This window comes from Heliconius melpomene, chromosome 17, assembly GCF_056956725.1.
Source record: "Heliconius melpomene rosina isolate 202511_hmr_F chromosome 17, ASM5695672v1, whole genome shotgun sequence".
Lineage (NCBI taxonomy): Eukaryota > Metazoa > Arthropoda > Insecta > Lepidoptera > Nymphalidae > Heliconius > Heliconius melpomene.
The window spans coordinates 12,561,439-12,581,123 of NC_140405.1; the positions used below are offsets into that span (position 1 = coordinate 12,561,439).

Below are 19,685 nucleotides of genomic sequence, written 5' to 3' on the forward strand. Positions count from 1 at the left end.
TTATCAATTCTAAAGTGATCATGTATCACGATCTTATGAATTGTTTTTATTCTATTGTTTTAATACCTCTATGTCACTACTATTATTTTATTGTACTATAATAATACAATTTGTTTACCGTGTAATGTTCTAGAGGTTATATAGCCTAAATAATCGCCTAAGTAAATATACATAAATGAAATAAAATATCGTATACTTTATTAATTTTATATACCTCCATAATTATGATGATAGCGCTTTTTAACTTTTATTCTAGCAGTTAATTTAAGACACTATAGTGATTGTTTTTTTATTTTTTTTTTATTTTAAAAACTACATCCACGGGCGCATAGTTGCCCGTGCCTTTTTTTATTTTAAGAAAGTTCTTTTAATGTGGCGTACTTAGGACAATTTAAACTGTACTTATATCTAGAGCTTATACTAGAGGGGTTGAATGAGACCCCTACCGACAATCTTTTTTTTTTTTTAACATATATTATTATAGTACATTTCATATATAATTGTCTTTTATATAATTTTTTTATACATGTATATAGGTGTAGAATAATATAGTGATTGTTTAAAAATGCATAATTTCATATAAATGCTGTTGTTTATATGGTTTCGTCCCTTGCTCCTTCCTTTAACCGTTTTTTAGGATTCCGTACTTTTTAAGGAAAAAAGGAACCCTTATAAGATCCGTCTGTCCGTCTGTTTGTCTGTCTGTCAAGAGCCTTTATCTCAAGAACGCTTGGTGATATCGAGTTGAAATTTAAACCATGTACTTATATCTACGGCCCCATGATTTCTTTACATTTCCACCGTTTATATCGAAAGAAACGCATATTTCGACACTATAAAGGGAATCAAATTAGTGAGTGAGTGAGTGCTTTCGTTCCACCACTCAATCCGCAATGTAGAGTTGAAAAAGGTGCCTTAATGGGAACAGAGTGTCTCTACACTAGGTTCTCAGATTTCCTCTGCCTACCCTGATGTATACGGAATATAGCGTGAGGCTGTATATAACAAGGCAGGGTTTTTTTTCCGCAGTTTCCCCCCATTGTTATTCCCCAATAATTGTATTGGCGACATTTATGTTCGTCTTCATCATCTCCTTAAATAACTGAGTAGATAAAATAATTATAATTATATATTTAACTGGGAATTTTACTCTCAACCATCACGTTTACAATCAGAAACTGTCTCCTCTATATTATTCAATGAGCTAAAGCATTTTCCACGCGACTGTAGAGTAGAGCCAGTTATTCATTTATTAAGCACAATTTAGTTTAGTAATACCTTAACGTTCATATAGCGTACACGTCTTAAGAAAATGTATACAATAAAATTGTTATGTATTTTGTTTGTTTACGTTCAATACGTGAATGCTGGTAAGTGATTTTTTTTTAACTTCTTTATTTTAATTTTGATGAAACTTCTAGACAGTACAAAAAGGATTTTTTTATTGAATAAGTACGTAGGTACATTCTATATATTGTTGTTTTTCTGCTCTATTGAGAAAAGTCGAGGAGTTAATTTTCACAAAAAGAAAAAAATATTTTCATTTATTATTTCAGTTATAGTAGAACGGCGTTGAGTTGCTTGCTACAAATAATGCTTCCAGAATTTGGCGGAGCGAAGAACGGAAGAGTCATACACTAGGTTCCCAGGTTCACTCTGTCTACATTGCTATGTAAGGGAGGCAGTGTGAAGCTACAAAAAATATTTTCATATACTCACCTTAGTAATACAAACCAAAAAGTGCGGTGTTGAATTCCGCTATTCAACCCGCAAGGCCCAATTTCGGACGGAATAGGGAACGGAGGGTCTTAACAATAGGGTTCATTTTGGATGTAGGATGTACTTGCATGTAGGATCCCTCATTCAGCATTTTCTGAAGATGAATAAAAAAATCAAAAACATCCAAAATCATTAAACCTAAATCAGCTTCACGCTGTATCCCGCACACAGCAAGGTAGGCAGAGGGAACCTAGTGTAAAAACACTCCTTTCCCCACTCGAACCCGCGCCTCTTGTGACTTGTGAGCCGCCGCTCGCCCATCGTGTATTTGGACGAACTTGTAAACTATGAGTATAAACTTGTAAAGTGTCTTATATATTTTTTTTATTTTTATCTAAATCAATACAAATAGAGGCGAGAAATGAAAATAACTTTATTAAAACCATTCCCCGGATGGGGATCGAGCCCAGTTTACAGTCACACTCTGTGCCACTGCGCCATAACGCCCTTATATATTATTGGATAAATATAGTACGGCCGACGAGTCGTGGCCACTCTGATGTTAGGCTATATGAACTTTTACTTATTGAACAGCTCACGCTCGGACAGAAAAAAATCAAAACATAAAAAATATCCTAAAATCAAATCTGCACAGCCACCTACCATGACTGGCCGACCGTACTGTAAATAACGGTATTACCGTTATTCCAACACCCCAGTCTTGAATTAGCTCTCTGTCATAATGAGGAAACCGTTGTTTTGTGTCGTGTTTTCTTTTAATATATATGTTCATGTGAATTGTGGTGAGATTTCTCGTTATTTCTTTTAAATTTGTTCTTATACAATCTATGCTAAAATTATAAAGACGATGAATTTGTTTGGTGAAACGTGCTGATCGCAGGAAGTGCTGGTAGTAGTAGTAGTAAATTAATCGATGTGTATTCTATGTGGTTACCTAGGCAACTTGCAATGTGTATCGTGCCGTGTGATCCCGGCCTAGAATAGGATCACCCTGGTACTGATGGTGTCGTAAGAGGCGACTAAAGTACGTGTGGTAGAGTCACGTCGCCAGCAATGGCAACAAGCATGGGCAAACTCGACCGGATTATTACCACCCCCGGCATTTAAAACCGGCGTTAAGTAGTGGCTTTATGGCCACTGCGTTGCGCACTAGGTAATGCCGGGCTCCGGAGCCCAACCCCCACCCTTCCCTAGAATATGAAAGCGGCACTTAAAGAGAAACTACCCCAGGAGGGTACCAGCACATCCGGTGCTGGAGAATCCCTCCCTGAGTCCTCAAACTCAGGCTGCCCTTCGAATTCTGGGGAGGGCACAGTACCGCGCACAAGTCAAATTCGCAAACAAGGCAAACGAGACGTACGCTCCACGGCAACCCCTTCCACACTAAACGTAGACTTCTGTAACATCAGGGGTCTTCATTCCAACCTGAATGCCGTCCACCACCATCTTGAGACGGCACGGCCGGCCTTGTTATTTCTGACGGAGACTCAAATTATCCGACCGAGCGACACAGCCTACCTCCAATACCCCGGCTACAAAATTGAACACAACTTTCTGCCTCATGCCGGGGTCGCTGTGTTCGTAAGAGAGGACCTAAGTTTCCGTCGTCTTGCAAATTTTGAAGGTCGGCGACCTGTCGACTATCTGGCTCCGTGTTGACTCGGACGATCGAACCCGAGTCTACGCATGCCTTTACAGGTCCCACAGTGGCAATGCGGAAACGGATCGGCTCATGGAGCACATGCAATCGGCCATCGACGATATGCTCTCACAGATCCCCTCTGCTGAGGTCGTGATACTTGGCGATTTTAACGCGCACAATGCCAGTTGGCTTGGATCACGCACCACCGACCACGCTGGGAGGGCCGTTTTTGACCTTGCTACGGCGAATGGATTATCCCAATTGGTTGAGTCGCCTACGCGACTCCCGGACGTGGACAACCACAATGCCTCCTTATTGGACCTTCTGCTGACTTCGCACCCGGAACAGTACCAGGTTGTCGTCGATGCTCCTTTGGGGTCTTCTGACCACTGCGTGGTACGGAGTGTCGTGCCCATTAAGCGCGGCAGTCGCAGAACACCCGCAACTCGTCGCGTCTGGCACTACAAGTCAGCAGATTGGGATGGGATGCGTACATTTTACTCATCTTATCCCTGGGGGCCGGTTTGCTTCTCTTCTGATGATCCTAGTACCTGTGCCGCTGCTGTTGCCGACGTGGTTCTGCAGGGCATGGAACTTTATATTCCTAGCACTGTAGTGCCCATCGGTGGCAAGTCACAGCCTTGGTTTGATACGTCTTGCAAACTCGCTGCCTTTAGCAAACGCAAGGCATATCAAATCTGGGCCGAGGCACTGGTTACTAAGGATCCGAAGGTGAAAACCTCAAAAAGAGAGTATAACCGTGCCTCTAGGTCCTTTAAGCGGCAAATTGCCAAAGCAAGGTCCGAGCATATCGCCAAAATCGGCGAGAAGCTTGAGAGCTACCCGTCCGGAACTCACCAGTTTTGGGCGCTCTCAAAGGCGGCACTCGGCAACTTCAGCCAGCCTTCGCTTCCGTCTTTACGTAAGGGGAATGACATCTTGGTCCATACGGCGAAAGAGAAAGCCGATCTCCTGGGCGCTCTCTTTGCCTCGAACTCGACTTTGGATGACCAAGTATCAACGCCACCGACCATCCCGCGGTGCCAGAGCTCAATGCCTGAGGTTAAGTTCAGCCAAAAAGCTGTAAGGCGAGCTCTGTCCTCTTTGGACATCCATAAGTCGAGCGGGCCAGATGGCATCTCCCCCTTAGTGCTTCGTTCTTGTGCTCCTGAGCTGACACCGGTGCTAACGCGTTTGTTTCGGCACTCTTACTCAGTCGGCGTAGTCCCAGATTCATGGAAGAGCGTTTTTATCCACCCGATCCCGAAGAAGGGCGATGGTTCCGATCCATCTAACTACAGGCCTATTGCCATCACCTCCCTACTCTCAAAAGTCATGGAGAGCATCATCAATAGCCAGCTCTTGGTTTATCTAGAGGATCACCGATTGATTAATGACCGTCAATATGGCTTCCGCCATGGTCGCTCAACCGGTGATCTTCTGGTTTAACTTACCCACCGTTGGGCTGCGGCTATTGAAAGCAAGGGAGAGGGCCTGGCAGTTAGTTTGGACATGGCGAAGGCCTTTGATCGAGTGTGGCATGGGGCGCTCCTTGCTAAACTTCCATCCTATGGGCTTAGAACTTATGCAGTTGGATCGCCAGCTTTATCACTGGGCGCAGCATAAGGTCGCTGTCGACGGTTTTTGCTCCAAACATATGCCCGTGAACGCTGGCGTTCCCCACGCTGTTTCTTTTGCATATCAATGACATGCTGGAAGATTCTAGCATTCATTGCTATGCAGATGACAGCACGGTGGACGCTGTTTACTCCGGCCGCGCAAGTCTTTCTCGAGAAAACGCTGAACAGTGCCGAAATAAACTTGTGTCTTCTGTTGAGGCATCCCTCGAGAATGTCTCTTCATGGGGTGAGAAGAATCTGGTCCAATTTAACCCCCTGAAGACACAGGTTTGCGCGTTAACCACTAAAAAAACCCCATTTATCGTATCGCCAGTCTTTCAGAATACTCCCCTTTCAGCCGCGCCCAGTATCAGTATATTGGGCCTTAATGTTTCGAGTGAGTGCCAGTATCGCGATCATCTGGAAAGCAAGGCCAAGTTGGCCTCGAAGAAACTAGGGGTCATCAATAGAGCCTGACGGTACTTCACGCCAAAACACCGATTGGCCCTATATAGGGCCCAGGTTCGGCCACACATGGAGTACTGTTCTCATTTCTGGGCTGGTGCACCCCAGTATCAGCTTGACCCATTTGATCGCATACGCAACGTAGAGCTATTCGAATCATTAAGGACCCAGTAAGCTGTGAAAGGCTTGAGACTTTGGCTCTGCGTAGAGACGTCTCCTCGCTGTGCGTTCTCAATCGCATTTATCATGGTGAGTGTTCTGAAGAACTATTTGACCTGTTACCTGCCGCCGAATTTTCTAACCGCACAGCACGTCACAAACTTAAATATCATCCACACCATCTGGATACGTGGCACTCCACTACTGTGCGGTTTCGTAGAAATTTCCTTCCACGCGCCACTGAACTGTGGAACGGTCTACCCGCGGCAGTATTTCCAGGTTGGTACGATATGGGTACCTTTAAAAAGCGCGTCTATCTCCACCTCAAAGGCCGGCAACGCACCTGTAGCTCCTCTGGTGCTGCACGGGGTCGTGGGCGGCGGTGATCACCATCAGGTGACCCTAAGGCTCGTTTGCCTTGTCCTTTTACCATAAAAAAAAAAAAAAAATGTGTCGTGTATCATACACAACAAGTAGTTATTTCCACTACAGGGCTATTATAATACAAAAAATATATTGTATCCTGCACATAGGATAGGCAGAGGGAACCTAGTGTTTCCGTTCCGTTCGCCACGTTCCGCATTGAGTGTTGAATGGCGGAACTTATAAATGTAAAGGTTATTTTTATATTATAGAACAATATTTGTTTTAGGTGGGAATTAAGCTCACAACTTCCGATATATCAGTCGAATCCTTATAAATAAAACCTAACACATAATATTTATTTATCTTATAGTTTAAGTATCATTAAATGTTATTAGAGTCAATATACCTATGTCAATATCATTTACTATCATTGATATTAAGCAAAGAAATTAGCACACGACGTTTGTGGGTTCCGTTCCGTGGGTGGGTTTGTGTTGAGAGAGCGAAGATGGATTTATACTACTTCATGAAAATGGAAGATGCTTAACCCTTTCAGACCTGATTTTTTATTTTTTAGAATTTGTTTGAGCCGATTTTATTTCAGTTAGATATTCGCCTATTGAGCATGGAAAAACAAAAAAAAAATTGATTATTAGATTATTTTCCGAGAAAATTGATGTTTTCTTTATGTGATCAAATGTGGACATTCGGCCTAAGTGATTATAATAACTGATGTATGGGTATAATTGAACAAATAACAAATAGCTTGATTTTGGCCATTTTTATTATTACAAAAGTATGAAATTCAAACTAAAAATAATTAAACATCTTCAAAACAAAAACAAATCTTCTTACAAAATAAAACAACATAAAAAATCTTCTAAAAAGACAACAAAATAGTAGGAACTTTAGTTACTTAGGTATGAAAACTTAGGAAGCAATTTTTGTCTTTAGTCAGACATAAGTGCACTTTGCACTTTATGCATTTGATGCGGGATTTCCCTTTACACCCCGTTAACTTACAGCGCGTTCCACAACCATCGTCATGAGCTGGAAAGTGACCAATACCATCTCGAGCAATTTCAGTTGACGGACGTACTTCTCCTGGTCTTCTAGGAACAACTACTGGTAAAGGACTGCTCAAACTACTTGGACGACCCCTTTTAGCACCTGATATTTTGTTTCGAAGAACTAAACTTTCAGCTAAGCGTCGACGAAACTGAAGAAGTGCGAGCCGTTTTGCTTTTGGTATCCCAAGCAAGTCACAATCCATATCATACTCGCGGTAGGCTTGAACAACTGCCAAATCTGATGCGTGGAATATCATACGCAAAGGCCACTTCTTTGACTTTATAAACGTTCTATAATAACTCATAAGTTGATCAAGGAGATCTACCCCTCCCATGGCGTGATTGTACTTTTTTACAATTTCAGGCCTCTCGACTTCTATAAATCTCTTCTCTGTTTTGGACCATCTTTTCACCATATCTTTTTCTCCTATACCAACGAAATTGGAAGCTAAGTTGGCTGGTTTGTTATCAAGCCATTTCACCATGGTGACATCTCCATCCGTACTACAAAGCTCTTCGGCAAAACCCCTTGGTTTCTTTTTTATATCTTTGTCACTAAGCAACGGTGGCCTTGTAAATCTATTGACACGCGCAGTGCAGGTAGCCATTATGCCTTTGTGTTTCAAAATTTGGAGCATGTAATAAGACGAGAAGTAATTATCGCAATATAACTCATGACCTCTACTGTCACCGACTCTTTTCATTAGATGTAATACTACCGCAGCTCCAAAGCCTACTTTCTTTATCAGTGACCTGTCTAATTCTGGAATAGAATTTTGATAAATAATAAAGTCATAGGCACGGCCATTTTTCCCACACAAAAAGAAAAGCTTGATTCCCCATGGACAAGGTTTTCCTTTGATGTACTGCTTAGCAGAATGTTTCCCTGTAAAAGGAACTATTTGTTCATCGACACACAATTCTTTTTCTAGCGGTATTTCTAAGCATCGGCTTCGGATCGCATTATAGATTGGTCTTACTTTATAAAACACGTCAGTGCAATTAGTAGGCTTTTTCATATTATCTACTAAATGGAGATTGTTACGAAGTTCAAAGAACCTATCTCTTGCCATATTGTTAGTGAAAAGTGGAATGCTAATATGATTTTCCCAGTACATTTTCAAAACTGGATAGTTGAAAACTCCCGTTGCCATGTGCAAACCAAATAAAATTTCAATTTCATAGCTGGACGTAGGCTTAAACCTGGTTTTTCCTGGCTGTACTGCATATAAGTTTGTCATTTCGGCCATTTGTTCAAAAAGCTCTACAGGAACATATCTATTATAATAACAAATGGGATCTTGCACGATGGGTTCTAAAGCTATTGGTAGCAAGAAATCCGTTGGTATTGTGTTATTTATTTGTCTATGCCTCCACTTTATGTTCGGTTTTGGCGTAAGGTAATCGAAAAGTTCAGCATTCGGCGTAACTTGCTCCTCTTCGCCCTCCACAATATCCGGCTCTCTTGGCGCCTCAGGCTCGGACTCGTAATTGAAAGCTGACCTTTCTTCGTCTTCACTTTCGTCTTCTTGTTCGTCAGGGGGGTCAAGTGGGGTGTACTCTCTTTGATTCTGAGTTACTACATCGGCTCCCAACCTAACGTGTCTCGCAAATGGGACATTATTATTATTTCCCACATCCTCATCATCCGAAGATAGCTCAAATTCCGACTGGTTATCCTTTTCCAAAGCTCTCAAAGCATCCCTCGAAAACATGATTATAATTTGATCATAAATTTACCTGTAATAAACACAATTTAAGACTTTACCACGCAAATTTTATAATAAATTATAACATTTATTACCAGAAAATAACTTTATTTACTAACAGCAGCAAAGTACCTATTTTGAAAAAAATGTTTAACCAATACCTACTGTCCACGTTTGTGGACATAACGAATATTCGCGATTTATTGTACAAATAACTAAAAATTTTGATGTAAAATACTTTGTTCTTTGCCTATATAGTATAACTTATCCATTTATATTTATTTCAAAACATATCTAGCAGAAAAACTTGAAATTTCAATAAAATAAAAATGACTTACCTACTCAGTTCAAAGTTTCGCTGGTAACTGACCGAAAATGGCTTAGAAGTGCACACACGTATCAATAGATGCCGCTAGTTGTTTCATTTTTAATAATTTAGAATGTTCGCAAGCGATGACAACAGTTTTTATTTACGTAAAATTTAAATTTAGTAGTAAAAAGACTCAAAACTTTTATGTCCTCAATTGTGCACGCGAGGTCTGAAAGGGTTAAAAATTTCCAATGCCTCCAAAATTGGGCAATGCGTGGGGAACAGAATGTAACGCTTGTTTTCTCCACCTGCCCTACAATAAATAAAATAATGATCATCTTCTAGTTTCTTGACAATAATAGAAACAATAATGATATTAGAACTTTTTTCCAGGCTGTAATTTATCACTAAAGAATGACTTTGGTAGTCCTTCGCCTGTTTATTTACAAAATGGCGACTTTTTGGCGCCAAATGCGACAGGCGATATCTTGTTGCGGCGTTTTGAAACACTGCGTGTAGCTTGTCCGGGGAATAAGCGGTTTATAATTTTGGGAGATGACATTACTTCTTTTAATGTTTTAGTATGTATTTTTTACTTTCAATTTTATTTCTCTTTTACAATATATAACCGTGTGAGGTCGTTGTGGCGCTGCAGCACAACATCTGACTTTAACCACGACGGTTGAAGGTTCCATTCCTGTTTGAAGGAATCTATTATTTTGTGGTTCTGGGAAGTAGACAAAGCGCCGTCTTAAGTTACGCCACTAAACACACACTGTCTTGAAAAATGGCGGGACGTTTTAACTACTTTTAACACTAGGTTCTCTCTGCAAAACTCGCTAGATACAGGGTACAGCGTAAAACTAAAAAAAAAAACAAAAAAAAAATACTATAAGTGAATTAACCCGACCAGCACTTGCCCGATTGCAGGTGGCTAGACTTTCAACTTTTTGGTTTTTATCCTTCAGTGCGGAGAACAGAGTAACATAATCGTAAAAGAAGAAGACGAAAAAAGCTTTTTTAAATTATTTATAAAGTCTCAATAATATTTCTAGGATGTAAAATGTGTACAAGATTCCACATTTCGAGCGTCCAAAGGCCCGTGGGTGGGTAATCTCAAAGAAATTAAATGCAGTGGTTCGCCTTGGTTCACTACTGAGGAGATAGGGAGTTGCTATAAAAGTCAGAAATTATATAGGTAACAAAATGTTTCAAATTTTATGTTATACAATATAGCTATATATAATAGATAAGTACATACATATACTCCTTACTTCAAAGTCGTGGGTTCGATTTCCATCCACGAGAAAGTTAAACAAAGGTATTTTTTTCCAGGGTAGGCTACAAAATAGAGGATGACTTTTATTCTCTCTACGAAGCTTGTTTCGACAAAGATTTGATTCATACTTTGTATGTTAAACATTTATTGAAACCAAATGCTCTTCACGTGCAGGCAGGGCGGAGACCTTCTTTTATTGGTAAGGAAATTACAAAACTCATCACGTGTGTGACGCCCACCAGCTCTGGTGGGCTGGTGGGCGTCGTACCATTTTCATGATTGTAAGTCAACGGCAAGTACGGTAAGTACAACTTATAAATAAAAGGTGACAAACTGAAATTTACGGGCATATGCAGTGCACTCGTTTAATATGAAATAAAGTACAAATATAAAATAAATATTTAAAAAAACTAAAACCTCGACTGCATAAAACTAAAAAAAAACAAGCCCCAATAGTTTATTAGGATTAACAGTCGTTTGAAGATGAAGGCATTCATAAAGATCAAATTTGTAAAGATCATAAAAATCGAAGTAGTATTTGAATCTACGGTTAAAGCCTGATATGAACATTTACGTGAAGCTAAAAAATGATACTGGAGTTACTACACTATGAATACTTATTTCTATTATTGTGTATAGACGCAGAGGGTGGCGAAATCTACTTAATATTTATGCTTATTTTGTTTATAGAAGGAGAATTATTTGGAAAAATTCAAATGTCCAAACTGTATTCAATGAAACACCAAATGAGTCGATTAAAAATAATTTTGGGAGAAGGAATGGACGCGCACTATGTAACTAAGGCACAGGTACGATAATTTGATCAGCTTCACGCTGAATCCCGCATACAGCAGGGTTGGCATGGATAGGTAACCTATTGTCAAGTCACTCCGTTCTTCACGCACCACCCAAATTGCAATACATTGTGAGTTGATTGGCGAAAATTGAACGCCATACATTATAATATCAGAACGGGGATTATAAATAATTCGTAATAAACTGAACTTAGATACTATGAAAGATGGTCGTAAGTTCAAGTTTGATTTGGAAAAGTCGAGTAGAAAGAAAACCAAGTACCTAATACATAGAAAATAATAGTTTCTTATATAGGTATGATTTTATAGGCATCGTCAGGGTGGGTAGGGGTTCTATACAAACATACATATATATATACAACATAAGTTAATATCTAAACTAATTATAATCTTATAATTACGTAGTTATCGTAGTTGCAAGAGTGTAACGCAAGACCATTACACTATCAAATAGGTCAGAGACATTATGGGTATTTTAACGCAACATAATTATGATTTGTTGACGCTACAATTACTGTATCCGGCGGAAGTGGGGACCGACAGTGCCTTAATGGGAACGGAGTGTCTTACGGATGTTCCCAGCTTCCCTGTGCCTACCCTGCTATGTATTTCATAATATACAACAAGAAGCTAAAAAAGATTACATTAGTAACCTCTGTAATTTATTCTTGCAGTATTTGAACCGAGGTCACTTAGCTCCCAGAGCTGACTTTCCATTGCTGGCGGAGCAGCGCGTGAGCTTCCACTACGTGAACACGGCACCGCAGTGGTTTAGGGGCAACGCAGGGGACTGGGCCGCTTTAGAGGATGTGAGTTGAGACTATTTTGTGTCAAAAGGTACTTCGGGAGGATCTGATCGGGATCTAGAGATATTTTCCCGGAGGAGTTTTGTTTTTAGTTTTAATAGATAATTTTTAACCAGTCAATATATAGTCAGGTGTATCCAGAGAGATAGAGAGATATATTTAAGGTCCGGAGACTTTATCTTCGAGCTAAAGTAAAGGCCTTTAATTATATATTATGTTTTTTTAGCTTCACGCTATATCCCGCCAAAGTAAGGAAATGAAAATACTAAATATTTCTTTTGCTCGAGTGGGAATTGAATTAATTGCATTTACAATCGCACGCTTTGCGTCTACGCCACGAATGGCCTCAATGGTTTATTTTTGACTGGTTTACTTTTTTAGGCTTCAGGCTTAATTTACGATATGTAAACGTTCTGGGATTGATACCAAACTATTCTGAGGAGTCCTAATTTTCACTTGTGATCGGTAAATATAACAAACTTACGCAATTTAATACCTACTTTTAATAATTTCACAGGCACTGCGTCGTCGAGTAAACAAATACGGAACAGAATTAACTATATACACTGGGACGTACGGAGTCACTACTTTAGAAGATAAAGCATCCATACCTAGAGACATCTTCCTAGACGTGGATGATAATAATAATGAAATTTTACCAGTTCCAATGTATTTTTATAAAGTAAGAAGTATTTTTAAGCTTCATGCCGTATCCCGCACATAGCAGGGGTAGGCAGGGGAAACTCAGTCAAGTAACGAGACAAAGTGCGCCGTTGAGTTCCGCGACTCAAAACGCAATGCCTTCGCAGTAGTATCTTAATGGGAATTGGAGTGTTTTAACATTAGGTTTCCTTGCCTACCCTGCCTAGTGCGACACATAGCGTGAAGTTGCTTTAAATGAATCAAACAATTAAGCAAATATTGCTTTACTGCATAAAAATTTTCTTATGTTTTTAAATGTTGCTTCTTAATTTACAATTATTTTTCTTACAGATCGTTTACGACCCAACAAAACGTACAGCCACAACCTTCATATCAATAAACTCTTCCTTTTACAATAAAACAATGATAGAAAACTTATCGTTCTGTGACGATATTTGCGAGGGGAATCCCCTCTTCTCCTGGTTAAAATGGAGATCCAACGATGGAACACATAGCTTTTGCTGTTCCTATGAAGATTTTGTTAAGGAAATCGACGTTATACCTAAATTAAATGTGGATGGTATATTTTATTAAACTATTTAAAAAAGTGGGTTGATAGTTTGATTAGTATTAGTATGTATGCATGTGATATAAGAATGGATCTACTTTCGAGCGCGTGTGGTAAATTTCATTAATGTGTGTGTTTGTCGACAAAATTCTCGAAAACAAAAAATTCTATGGAGAATAAATAAAAAAATTAACAAAAAATGATAAATCAACTACCACTTTGCCTTTTTCTGGCTGAAGTTGAGATCCGACGATGGAACACACGGTTTTTGCTGTCCATATAAAGATTTTATTAAGAAAATCAAAACTACTAACTATAGCAATATTGGAAATATTGTTATAGTTTTGATTTTCTTAATGTGGGTATCCGTGTAATTTAAGCGCACAAACCTCGACCACAGATATTACAAGTGGGGGTACTTATAAAGAACTTAAGCCAAGAATATAATAAAACAACAACATTTTGTACGTAATCGTGGTAATTTATTTTCTATTTTATTATTATATAAACAAAATATGACTTAAAAACTAATTTAAATTTACTTTTATTATTGATTTGTGTCCCTGTACTATAAATAAAATGATTATTAGTTTATTTTGAGTAACATACTGTATATACAAGATTTTTTAGTTAAAGAAAGGAGAACGGAGTAATCTGTCACTAAATTTCGATTACATTACACAAATAAAAAGTAAACATTTTAAGTTAAATTAATTTCATTTAAGATTTACCTATTATAAATAGAAAAAAATGTTTATTTTTATTTAATTTAAAAAACAAACTTATTTTTAAAACTAATAATATAATTTGCGTATAAAAAATTGAATATTGGATTCAATTTTCAGGTTAAAGGTAAACTTTAAGTACAGTTTTAAAATATAGCAATATCTATAAAAAAATATCAAAGTTCTAGAATTTCCAAAAACAGAGCGAATAGTGACAAAATACTCTGTTCTCGATTAAAAGTTATATTAATAGAAACGATTTTCTTCCCTAAATAACTTTGTTCACATTTTACAACAATTCCATAGCAAATATGGTTAATTTGAGAAATAAAAGAATCTATGAATAAAAAAAAATAAAGTGCTTTTACAAAATTTTAAATAACCCAAATTATCTAATATACAATTTAATTTTGCATTACTTAAAACTAAATTTGCGAGCTTCCATAGATGTTCATACTAAATAATCAATTTAGAAATGATAAATCGCTCCTATGGTGCGACAATGACGTATTTGCACTTTTTAGTAATATTAAACGAGATGCAAATAAAGTCTGTAAATAATCGTCTTGTATACATCTACATATTTAACTACAGTTATTATAAAATAAAATGCATTTACGTCATTGTTGCATCACAAAAAATGTTCTCAAAAAGATTTTTGGGGTTATAAACGTCACAAAGTCGATTTATATTCTGTTAAAATAGATTAAAAATAAATCAAAAGTCACTACTTAAGTACTCAGATCTATATAATTCCGTATATTTCGATCAGATCTTCTACAAAAAATGTTATAACGGAGATTTTTCTTAATTTTTTTATTCATAAACTAACCGAAACGAAATAAACGGTCTCGGTTCTGTCTGTCAGTCACTCGGTAGTTGAAGAGTTTTATATGGTGTATATAAAACCTGCCCATTTGCCTACGTTACGTAATACTCGAACGACGTTTTGAAAATGAATGAGTTCCTCGAAATTAGAAAATTCCTAACTAGAACCTTCTCTACTTTCGATTATAGCACTAAGAGACTGTCTATCTCTTTTATTTTCACACGCACAAGCCACTAAAGCCAAGAGATGCTTGTTAGAATATTCCAATCTCTCCTTGACGAAGGTTTCCAGTTCATTTCTCGGCAAATAATACGCTTTCACGTATCTGTCCACGTAGTCTTGATACGGAACAGGTTTTAAATTGGATATCTTCTCCAATTTCACGAAAAGCTGTCTATAGTCCAGCTGCATTAGTCCCCTTCCGCCGTTTGAACATTTGGTCGCGTTTGAGAAACCCTCAACTAACAGATGGACTATAAATTTAGAGACCATAGCCCAAATCGAATTGACAACCTCTAAATTTAGTGTAACTCTTGAAGATATGTTTTCTAGACGTAACGCAAAAACTTGGATCTTTCGGATGACCATGTCTACATATGGACTGTGTTCGACCGCTACGTTTTTTACGTCCCATCGAACTTGGGACATTGCGATGAGTGATGAACGAGCATCTACTGCTTTTGACGCTGAACACATATATACTGGAATCCTCAAATCTGATACTACTGCTAGGGTATTATCCTTGAAATGTTCAAGAATAATCCGTTGTTGACTTGTTACTATAGACTCGAGGTAGGGGTGGAGTAGCTCATATTGTCTTGCAAGGAAGATTACACTTTCAACACCAACTATTCTTTCACTGAGTCCGTGTAAATTAGCCTCTGTGGTCATATCCAAATGATTTGGAACACTTGGTCGTTCATAGCCCATATTTTCTTCCGAATTAAGACTATTGGACATTCTTTTTAGAACTAAGTTCAGCTTTGAAGTGTATAATGTCGACGAAGCAACATCTAAATCTGATGTAAAGAAAAGATGGACTGAATAAAAATAATAATCGAATAACTGATTCATCAGCATTATGACTTCTAAAGATATTTGGGGTAAATATCTACTGATTTGGAGGTATTGGCCACAATTTCTTAAAACCGATAACGTAGTATTGGTCACTATGACACTGTCTTTTAATTTGGAAGGACTAGTCGGTACGTCGTTCGTCGTTGTGTACTCATGTCTGTCTGTATCTTCGACGAAATCTCGTCTCAATTCGTCCGGTTCGTCATCTGATTCGTCGCTGCCTTCAGATTCTGGTTCTATACCAAAAATGTCATCATTTGTCACGTTTTCATTTCTAAATATCTCAAAAGGAGTCCGCGATGTTTTTTGCGTGAAATATTTTGATATATACACACTATCGTCTTGAGAAGGGGCTGATGATGTCGCATCAGATTGTGTTTTGGTTAAATCAGATTTTGATGGGTTTAGATACTTTTTAAATTGTTTAAACTCTTGTAAATTCAGGACATTGAAAGAAGATTTCACAGGGCACTGTTCCCAACCCTCGTTTTCCAAAAATAATTTCAACTCCTCCATCCTTCCTCTATGATAATTCTTGATATATGAAACACTTTGCGTTTTAATAAAATCCTGTAGAAAATCTGACTTATCCCCACAAAAAATTTCCGCAACTTGCGTCAATTTCCTCAAAATACCCAACATTTGGATGAACTTTTCGAAAGGAAACTCCTCTAAACCTGAACTTTTGAGAAACATTGATACTTTGGCTTGAACATCATGCCAAATTCTTATCAAACCAGCTTTTAACTTCTGCTTAATATATTCCCTACTAACATTCTTCTCTATATCAAACACATTTCCCGAATTTGGCAAAGATTCCTCATTCTTCATATGCCAGTTTACCAAAAGATAATAACTCCGCATCACCAAAAACAGATTTTCGCACAAATTTAGCAAACATATCGAAGCTTTGGTCGTAGGAACAGAATGACACATTTCTTGAAACTTCATTTCTATAGAAACATCATTTAAATACGGCTTAACTGCTTCCATAGCTGATTCGTTAACAGCCGATGAGTAATGCATGTGGAGCTGTTCCATAGCAGCTTGCGTTTTGCCCAAAAGGCTGTACGCTTTTTTGAGTTTTCTAAATATATTTTCATCAAAATTATAGCAGATCTTGGCCAAAACTGAGTCTAATTTCTCTTCTGTCATGTCCAAAGTGTCCTGCAGGCGAGTGGACAAATCGGCTATACACGTAAACTGTTTGTGAGCTGACGCTGCCATCTTACTCTTTAAAATTAACTCTATAGCCTCAAAATATTCCTTTTTAGCCAACAAATCCCCGACATCTTTCTCCACACTTCGTAAATTTTGTAATAATTGGAGGGATTTTAGCACAGATTTGATTATCTGTCTTTTTCTGACATTGGCTAGAATGACAAAGGTGGATATACTGAGGTGATTGGAGGCAGTTTTCAGTCGTTCTCTTGCATTTTTACAAGTATTTAATGTTTCTGATAGTTGTGAACGAATATTTTGTATTTCGGTAAATTCGCGATCGCAATTGTCGCGTTGTTGTGAGATTAAGTGGAGAGCTTTGCCTGATACTACCTGTGGAGTAAAAAGTAATAAAGTATACAAAATAATTGTAACAAATAGGAATATCTGTATAATATGCAATTATTATTTGTTTTAATATACCATACAGGTCTGTTATTTTATCGTCATCGTGCCTCAGGTTATAGTGGCGCAGTGAGATATCGTCTAACTGTAAACGTCATGGTTGTAAGTTTGATTGCCGCTTGAATGGAATGGAATGATCGTATTAATACCCGCTCTGGTGGACAAAGCGAAGCACTGATGTATTTCACGCACATAGCAATGTAGGAATGGAAGTAAACATAGGAACCTAAACCTTAAGGCACTCCATTTCCTTGTGATAAGACACTTCATTCAGAAAATTAGGTCCATTTCCCACTTTCCACAGAATTCTTGAGGCATTGCATGTTGAGAAATTAACAATCTATCCTCATTTTGAAATAATCTATTCAATACTTAAATAATAAATATAATTTAAAACTACCTGTTGCTGCCTCTTCAGTTTGCTAAACATGTGTTCAATAGCATCACAGTCGGGCGGGGACGGTGCATGTTCCAGAACATATTTTGCCGCATCAAACTCAGATGGAGGCGAGAAATATATATGCTCTATTTCTCTAAGTACCTGTATTATTTAAGGAAATAATCATTAAGGTGTATATAATGAGTTAAATGAGTGAAATAAAAAACATTCTTTGTACAGATTCTATAAAGAACTGATCAAGTGCAAATCGGACTTGCTAGCGAAGGTTTATACAATCTATAAAAACAGCAAAAAAATCATGTCTGCTGTATGGGGACCTGTTAAATGTTTATTTTTATTATGTGTTGCTAAAAAAAACACAGGAGATCTATGGTAAAGTACATGGTTTTAGAGAGGCCACAAAATATAGTTACTTTATTACTTAGCACTCATTTTACATACTCACAAAAGAAAAACTTAAACAAAGAAGTAAAGCTAAACTGAAAAATTTTCTATGTATAATAACAATAAAATATCTAACCTCCAAATCAGCAGCTGACTGAGCAACTGTTTCTGAGCGGGAGTTAACTCCGGGTGGTGCATGTCTGTTCTCCATTGTACAAAATATTTACTATAAGAAAAATAGATAAAAAGATAAAAAAATATATATTTATTAAACAATTAATATTATTATTAATAATTACTTATTTATATTTGAAATTAATTTATTTTGCTGAATATATACTATTAGTTAAAAGGAATTATTAAATTTGTAACATTAAGAAGTATAGAATGAAATTATTCAATTACATTTGCAGAAGTAGCTTCACATCATTTTTACATAGCAGGGTATGCAGAGGGAACCTAGTATTAAGACACTTCTTTTGTCACATTCTACCAAGTTTTTAAGACATTGTCTGTTGAGTGGCAGAATTTACCTACCTAATAATATACTAATTTAATATCTCTCTAATTTAATACCAGAGTGAAGAATTTAAATTAGTTTTAGTATAATCTCAGTGGGAATTGATCCCACAACCATTATGTTTGCAGTTGTCCCATTGCCACAGGACAGTCTGAATTAATTTAGAGCATTTAATGTAGACTTTAGTAATTAGGTAAACAACAATATATAAAATTACCAAAAAAGAAGTTCATATTATATTTTTCTCAAATATATTTATTTAATAAGCTATTGTTCTAGTAGTTTATTAGAAAAAGATAATGTAATTATATAATTATAGTTTTTCATTGATAATCTGATATAATTTATTTATTTAGAAATTAGGAATACAAACATAATAAATATACAATAAATCCATACTTATTAGAAACTCTCATAAACTGAATACTGTTAGTGCATTATAAAGTGCATTATAAAAATCCTTTATTAGAAACGATTTTTTTTATATTATAATTACATTTAATGATATACAACAACTACTTATATAATTCATAATATATGACTTATAATTCATGCAAAGAAACACTTACCTAGAAATAGGAACCAAATAATAACATTATATTGTTTAATTTACTCATTATACAAAAAGGAAGAACATATAATTGCTAATATAGATGTTTTTAGGTAAATATCAATAAATTATAAATTAGTAACACATTTTTCTTATGGAAATTACTTAATATCTATAATAAATAATAATAATATATGAGCAGGAAAAGCATTTTACGAAGAATTATTATCTCTTTGTAAATGTCAACTTCAAAATGAAAGTGACGTTTATATATATAATGTATAGTATTATTTAGATTGGATACTATAAAGAAATATTTAAAAATAACATGTTTAAAGATATTAAATTAATTAATGAATTATTTTGAACTCATTTCACTAAAAA

The 19,685-nt window shown here is 36.9% G+C and overlaps 2 protein-coding genes across 2 annotated transcripts; one reads left to right on the top strand and one right to left on the bottom strand.

Moving 5' to 3' along the window:
* The first annotated feature begins 1,246 nt into the window (after positions 1-1,246).
* LOC146530353 (salivary endonuclease-like) lies at positions 1,247-13,232 on the top strand. Its single transcript, XM_085200908.1, has 8 exons — positions 1,247-1,370; positions 9,474-9,661; positions 10,136-10,278; positions 10,416-10,558; positions 11,050-11,168; positions 11,849-11,983; positions 12,498-12,662; positions 12,974-13,232. The coding sequence occupies exons 1-8, from the start codon at positions 1,313-1,315 to the stop codon at positions 13,214-13,216; spliced, it is 1,194 nt and encodes a 397-aa protein (XP_085057034.1). The 5' UTR covers positions 1,247-1,312; the 3' UTR covers positions 13,217-13,232.
* A 418-nt stretch (positions 13,233-13,650) lies between these two features.
* On the bottom strand, positions 13,651-19,555 carry Vps50 (vacuolar protein sorting 50). The gene is made up of 4 exons (XM_085200907.1): positions 19,321-19,555; positions 18,368-18,457; positions 17,848-17,988; positions 13,651-17,375 (listed from the first exon to the last, which is right to left on the bottom strand). Exons 2-4 carry the CDS (start codon positions 18,440-18,442, stop codon positions 14,901-14,903), a joined length of 2,691 nt encoding a protein of 896 aa, XP_085057033.1. The 5' UTR covers positions 18,443-18,457; positions 19,321-19,555; the 3' UTR covers positions 13,651-14,900.
* Between the last annotated feature and the right edge of the window lie 130 nt (positions 19,556-19,685).

Coding starts and splice junctions, on each gene's coding strand:
- LOC146530353 (XM_085200908.1), top strand. CDS start 1,313: ATGTATACAATAAAATTGTTATGTATTTTGTTTGTTTACGTTCAATAC. Junction 1,371..9,473: donor CGTTCAATACGTGAATGCTG/GTAAGTGATTTT, acceptor ACTTTTTTCCAG/GCTGTAATTTATCACTAAAG. Junction 10,559..11,049: donor GCGGAGACCTTCTTTTATTG/GTAAGGAAATTA, acceptor TTTTGTTTATAG/AAGGAGAATTATTTGGAAAA.
- Vps50 (XM_085200907.1), bottom strand. CDS start 18,442: ATGGAGAACAGACATGCACCACCCGGAGTTAACTCCCGCTCAGAAACA. Junction 17,989..18,367: donor AGTCAGCTGCTGATTTGGAG/GTTAGATATTTT, acceptor TAAATAATACAG/GTACTTAGAGAAATAGAGCA. Junction 17,376..17,847: donor AACTGAAGAGGCAGCAACAG/GTAGTTTTAAAT, acceptor TTTACTCCACAG/GTAGTATCAGGCAAAGCTCT.